The following is a 7,029-nucleotide window of genomic DNA, read 5'->3' as shown; positions in this document are numbered from 1 at the left end:
GAACTCACTTTGTAGACCAGGCTGGCCTTGAACTCAGAAATCTGCCTGCCTCTGCCTCCCAAGTGCTGGGATTAAAGGCGTGCGCCACCACGCCCGGCTATGTCCTATCATTTTAGCCAAAACTCAAAACTCCTGTCAGTTTGTTAGCTGTTCTGAGAGTTAGAAGTGGGGCTGGTGAGGGCTCAAGAGTGGGAAGGCGCTCCATGTGAGGTTTTCTCATGCGGGACCCACAGGGAGGAAGGAGAGAAGTACTGACTCCAGGGAGCTGTGCTCTGACCTCCACTCACACACAAACACACGTGCACACAAAACAAAATAAAGTTAGGAAAGAGAGTGTGGTGGCACACTTTTCTTTTCTTTAAGATTTATTTATCTATCTATCTATCTATCTATCTATCTATCTATTTATTTATTTTTTTGAGACAGGGTTTCTCTGTGTAGCCCTGGCTGTCCTGGAACTCACTCTGTAGACCAGGCTGGCCTCAAACTCAGAAATCTGACCTGCCTCTGCCTCCCGAGTGCTGGGATTAAAGGCGTGTGCCACCACTGCCTGGCATATTTATTTATTTTATGGATGTGAGTACACTGTACTGTCTTCAGACACAACAGAAGAGGGCATCAGATCCTATTACAGATGGCTGTGAGCCACCATGTGGTTGCTGGGAATTGAACTCAGGACCTCTGGAAGAGCAACCAGTGCTCTTAACCGCTGAGCCATCTCTCTAGCCCCCAGCACACACCTTTAGTTCCAGCACTGGAGAAGAGTACAGGAAGGGGGATAGGGAGGCTGGAAGGGGGGCAACATTTAGGATGTAAATAAATAAAGTAATTAATTAATAAAACAGATGTAAAAAGAAAGAGAAGATAAGACATGAGCATCAGCCAGTGCCCGACATTTTCTGTGGTGAGGTCGATGCTGTTGCACTGCTGTGGAAGGACAAGACTGACTGACTGTGTCAGCTTCCTCTGTGCCTTAGATGCTCTGCATAGGAAAGAGAACCTTCTGATGTAAGCCACAGCTCTGGCTCTGTATTTGGGTGACTCCACTTCTGTACCTTAAGGCTTCGAGCTGCCATGTCAATCTCAGAAGAGAAGGAGAGGGAGATGCACAGTGGTTAGCTTTCCTCTTGATACACAGGAAACGGTACGGTCACCATTCCATCCTCCGAGTGGCAAGCGTTAACACTAGTGCCTTCTCTTTTCTTTGGATCCTTGTAGTAGGTAGGGCCCCAGGAGAGCAGAGGCCACAGACTTCTGGCCTCATAGTTACGAGCTCATTGACACAGCTACACATGAGCAGGAAGCCGTCAGTTTCCACGAGCTTTTCTCTGTTGAGGCAGGTAAAGGCGGGGGTTTGACGTGTCTTGTGGTTTCACAGCACGGGTCTTATCACGCATGTGATAAGCACACAATAGCACTCAGCAAACCCTGTCACACATTGAAGCTGTCAGAGAGCTCCATGGGAATGGAGACACCAAACTCAGATATATAAATGGACCATATACTCTCAAGCCCCACAGAGCTTGGGAGAACAGGCAGGTTAGATATAAGTCAGGGGAAAGTAGTGTGTGTCTCCAGGTGAGGAATGGAAGATCTGTGGCCCTGCTGAAGACATCCTAAAAAAGCAGGCAGTGTATGAGAACCACAGACATGCCAATTCATGACTCCTCATAGGTCTTTGACTTTGGAACTTATTGCAGGCTTGGATTAAGTCTTTTTTTTTTTTTTTTTTTTTTTTTTTTATTTTTTTGTTTTTTTATGAGTACACTGTAACTATCTTCAGACACACCAGAAGAGGGCATCAGATCCCATTACAGATGGTTGTGAGCCACCATGTGGTTGCTGGGAATTGAACTCAGGACCTCTGGAAGATCAGGCAGTGCTCTTAACCACTGAGCCATCTCTCCAGCCCTTGGATTGAGTCTTAATGAACTTAGATTTGATTCACTTCATCTTTGAATCTTGTGACTCTTAAAAAAGAGGAGGCATGTAATTTGAGAATATGCAATCATGTTTTGGTTACTACGTGTTGTAAATAATATCAGGTTGATATAATGTCGCCATTTTTGAGATAGGGTGTCACCTCCACCTCTCAAGTGCTAGACCTGCCGGCATGCACCACCCCTCCCATCCCCTCCTCTTTCCATGGTGCTAGGGATCCAAACCAGGGCTTCATGCATTCTATATAAGCTCTTTACCAGCGGAGCCACACCCCTGCTTATAAAGCATTATATTTTAAAAAGGTCATTTTACCAGTTCCCCCAAGCTGCCTGTAGCTCGGTGATGCAGCAACTGTAGAAAATGAGAAATACCATGATTTTGTGTTTTTTGTTTTTGTTTGTTTGTTTGTTTTTTTCGAGACAGGGTTTCTTTGTATAGCCCTGGCTGTCCTAGAACTCGCTTTGTAGACCAGGCTGGCCTCGAACTCAGAAATTCACCTGCCTCTGCCTCCCGAGTGCTGGGATTAAAGGCGTGCGCCACCACTACCAGGCGTGATTGTGGATCTTTAACCCAGTGTAAATGTTTCTTTCATCCTGCACTGTAGTGCCCAGCAGTGAGCTACAGCTACAGAGTGCTGCGGTGTCATGGTGACCTGATTGTCACTCGGGGCTCTGTTATTTTGATATCAGTTTGGAGCCTATAGCTGAGTCTTAAGTAACATGAGTACTTGTGTAGCAGGACCGAGGTCCTAGGTTCCACCTCAGGCATTGCAAAATGAAGCAACCAGACAAAGCAGGAACCTCAGACAGACCAGTTCACCTAGATAGTGTAGCCCGAGGTGGGACTGCTCAGGGCCTCACCTTGGGGACTGTTTATTCTACCAGATTACTAGAGCAGAGGGCTGGGGACACCTCGGGTGTGCTTGCTTTACCACAGAAACCTAGGTGGTGTCTCATGCCTATAATCTTTGATTTTGGAGATGGAAGCAGCGGGATCTGGAGGTAGACTAGTTCAAAGCCAGCATGGAATACAAGAATATCTGCCTTAAAAAAAAGATAAACTTATTATATATAATATGCATATAGTTATATATAATAAACATTTATATAAAAAGATGGCAATTTTAACTAATCAGAGATTTACTTCATAGTACTGCTGCAGTTGTGTTGGGTTGAAGCCATTCATTCATTTCAGCAGGTTTCAAAGCCTTTCTTACCAGGTTTCTGTCACTGAAGTCCTTCAAATCTAATGTCAGTTTCAAGGTGGTCAGTGTGTGTTAGCAGAGCTTTTGCTCATCACAACTAAATACTCAGAACAGTGTTTAAATTGTTTAAACAGATATTCAGTTTGCAGCAGAGCAAGGCTTGTCATTAATCAAATGCGTATACCTCCAGGTTGGCCACATTCGTGCGGAGCGTGACATTCTAGTGGAGGCAGACAGTTTGTGGGTTGTGAAAATGTTCTATAGTTTTCAGGATAAGCTAAACCTCTACCTAATCATGGAGTTCCTGCCTGGAGGTAATTACTTCACAATGAAAGGTCGATTTCCCTTTGTTCTGTGGTTTCTCTCTCACATCAACAATGAACCCTCCTTTCTACCTGTAACTGTGCTCACAGAACCGCTTTCTGTGTCTGTTCTAGGTCCGTAAAGGAGGGCAGTAGCCAACCTTGTGCTGCCTGCCTCTCATTCACTCACCATTTCAGGTGGACAGGTCTTCTATTTATTTTTCCTTTAAACACATTTAGACTAGGTAGGAGCTCTGCCTGCCCGCTGCTGGTTGGCGCCCGCATGGGTTGTCCAGCGGATTGAACTGAAGTGATAGCATTGTTTGCTTTAGTGTTTCTGGTTTCTTTTTCTGTGGTTTGTTAGAGTGACTCCCTCTTCACCTATATTAATACCCAGAGTCCACCTCTCCTCTCTGAGGTGTCAATCCTAGACAGGTAAGGCAGAGCAGGTGTCCCGTATGTTTTGGGGACAGTCTCTTTCCTGATGAACCAGTGAACTCTGAGCTAATAGAAAGTAGCTTTTTTACTTTTTGGCTTTTAACAAAGCAAATGTAATTAATGGGGGCATGCTTATATTAGTCTTGTGACACCCCTTAGTTTAGACCCAGGGTCACCAGTAATTTTTTCTAACTGATGAAGATTACAACACAGAGTTGGCTGGTAGAACACCTTTTTTTTTCTTAAGCACTTCAGTAGTAGGGAACAGCTTGGCTATCATGTGTCTGCTAGCCATTACTGCAGCTCTTCCTTAGCTTCTCATGTCCCTAGGACCCTGCCCTTTGTATTTGGTGATGCTGGCTTGCAGAGCCCTAAGACCAGCAGGCCTGAGCTGTCCCATCACATGGGCAATCCCACACAAGTGAGGCCATCAGCTGCTCTCCTGGGCTGTGAAGGCTGCAGTGACCTTAGGGTTGGCCTCCCCACTGCCCCTAGCCTCAGGTAGCAAGTGGCTGTCAGCGCAGCAGAAGGCGCTAGGATCCGAGGCCTCTCTCTTCCTTGCTTTCTAATCTAAGTAGCTTTCCATGAGGTGGAAACTGAACCATTCTTTTAGCTATTTTACATATTTCCTTTGCTTTTGTTTGATTGCTGAATTTTGGGATATGAATCTTTTTTTCCTCTTACTTTATGATGCTGGTATTAAGCTTTAAATTTTCAACTTGCAGGACACTGAGGAGTTTGTCAGTAGATGAAAAGTTATGAGGATAGTGGGAGGTGTTAGGAGAAGGCCCTGTGGTCTTGGGAGCCAGCAGTGACCTTACCTGTCAGGGAACTGCATTCCAGTGGAGAGGAGTGGGCTCAGCATTTCTGACTGCCGCCTAGCTGCCCATAGTCCTCTTTCCATGGGTTTGCCCTCACCCCATGTTAGTGGGGGAACCTTGTTTAAATCTCCCGAAATATTTACATTTTACTCGGCATTTCATTCGAAGGCAGCAATTCACCCTGTGTGGAACTGCCATTTCCCTCTAGACAGATGCTTCACAGACACAGACATGTGAGCAAACGTAAAAGCTAAGTGGATCCCCCTGGGTCCAAAATACTGTCCTAAACAAATATACTTTGTAACTGTGGAAAAATTCTCACTTCTCCAAAGAGGAAAATGAAATTAAAGCGTAATGCTTAGGTTTTTCTCTGAGTGTGATTTTCTTGCCTTTACACATTAGAGACTTCTTGTTGATTGCTCCCACGTTAGCACCGTACATCACTTTATGGGGTACAGCACAGCTGGGTGTAGTTGACTTATGTTGGCAGATAGTGAAGATGTATCTGAAAACTGGTCCTTACTCATATTTTACGTGTGTGTGTGTGTGTGTGTGTGTGTGTGCATGCATTCTGTGTGTATGGTGGTGGCTTTGTATCTTTCTGCTTCCAGGGGACATGATGACTTTATTGATGAAAAAAGATACTCTGACAGAAGAGGAGACTCAGTTTTATATAGCAGAGACAGTGTTAGCCATAGACTCCATTCACCAGCTGGGATTCATCCACAGAGATATCAAGCCAGACAACCTTCTCTTGGACAGCAAGGTACGTGGGCACACAGCACCCTGCCCAGCGTGTCTGCTGGGCTGGGTAGTGCTGTCTGGGAACAGTGATCTTTTGTATGTTTTTGTCCTTTTTACAGGTAAGTTTGCCATCACATCCTGTCTCTGAACTATGATTCTGTAATTTAATCCAATGTCCTTTAAAAAAAAGCAGGCACGATTTGAATCCCAGCTTTCAGTAGGCAAAGCCAAGTGGTCTACACAGGGAGATCTGTGGCAGACAGGGCTACATAGTGAGACTCTGTCTCAAGAAAGTTAAGCAGGGCATAGTATGGCAATGCATGCTGGTGCTTCCACCACTTGGGAGGCAGAGGGAGGAGGCTAGGAATTCCAAATCCAGTTTGAGTTACAAGGAGACCTTGTGTGCACACAACACAAATACAACCAAGTCAGTTTTGTAATACGGCAAAGACGGCCATCTTCGCTGAGCATCTGATGCCGCATGGCTGGTGCAGCAGTTAGAAGCCTTCCTCTACTGAAGCAGCAACAGCAGCAGCAAAAGCCAAAGCCTGCCACAAAGCAGGGTGCCGCATGCATCTCGCTCCCAGAGTAGCCCCCAGCCTCTGCAGCCTGTATCGCTTTCCCTCAGTGATACAAGAAGAGCCTGTGCTTTGTGTCCACTGTCTCGCTAGTGAGAAAACAGGTGTTATTAGTATTTTAAATAAATCCTGGAGCGGGACAGGGTTACTACCTGCCTCAGTGGTTTATCCCACTCTCACAGGCTGATTTGGGGATCCATTAGCATAAGATTACAAGCAGCTGCAATGGGTGTGGTGATGCTTCTATGCTTTCAGCTCTAGAATTCTAGAATGTTTTACTTGTAAACCAGAATTTTTTGTTTGTAATAAAAGCATCCTATTCCTGGTGTGATAATCCTCCCTGCTGCTGCCTGCCTACCTGCCTGCCTGTCTTCTTCCTCCCCTCCCCTCCCCTCCCCTCCCCTCCCCTCCTTGTATCAAAGGTGTACACCACTGTCTTTTGGTAACCTTCTTCTAGGTGTCTTTGAAAGGCCCAGGATTCTTGTCTTTCTGTGGAAACTTTACTTGCTGTGTCCTGAGGGCAAGAGGCTTGTCAGATAATGTCTTGTGTCAGCAGTTCTGTCCTGTAAGGATGCATATAAAGAGCCGGGACAGGGGGACCCCCAGGCTAGTGCCCAGCCAGCCTAGCCTAAATAGGCAAGTTCCAGGCCACTGAATGAAGAGAAAAAACAAGAGGGAGACAAGCCGAAGAATTGGCTGCATATGGTTCCCTTTTGTACATATATGAAAATGTCAGTCTGAAGCCCATTGTTTTGCATAAGTAATATATGCTAATAAAAAAGAATAGTCTCATATAGTAAAAAATTAGAACAATACACAGTTATAAGGAAGAAATGTTTTTTTTGTTTGGTTGGTTTGGTTTTTTGTTGTTGTTGTTCTTGTTTTTTTTTTTTTTTTTTTTTTTTTTTTTTCGAGACAGGGTTTCTCTGGGTAGCCCTGGCTGTCCTGGAACTCACTCTGTAGACCAGGCTGGCCTCGAACTCAGAAATCCGCCTGCCTCT

The 7,029-nt window shown here is 45.3% G+C and overlaps 1 protein-coding gene across 4 annotated transcripts in view; it reads left to right on the top strand.

The window, feature by feature from the left end:
- The window catches only part of Stk38 (serine/threonine kinase 38), a 38,713-nt gene that overhangs the window by 22,156 nt on the left and 9,528 nt on the right, over positions 1-7,029 (top strand). For all 4 annotated transcript variants that reach the window (XM_029533034.1, XM_029533036.1, XM_021221106.2 and 1 more), the window contains exons 6-7: positions 3,336-3,459; positions 5,318-5,472. In XM_029533034.1, coding sequence (XP_029388894.1) covers positions 3,336-3,459; positions 5,318-5,472 — 279 coding nt within the window. The remainder of the gene's footprint in view (positions 1-3,335; positions 3,460-5,317; positions 5,473-7,029) is intronic.

This window comes from Mus pahari, chromosome 21, assembly GCF_900095145.1.
Source record: "Mus pahari chromosome 21, PAHARI_EIJ_v1.1, whole genome shotgun sequence".
Classification (NCBI taxonomy): domain Eukaryota; kingdom Metazoa; phylum Chordata; class Mammalia; order Rodentia; family Muridae; genus Mus; species Mus pahari.
Note: the sequence above shows the minus strand (reverse complement) of the source record. Positions and strands in the feature narration are given on the sequence as shown.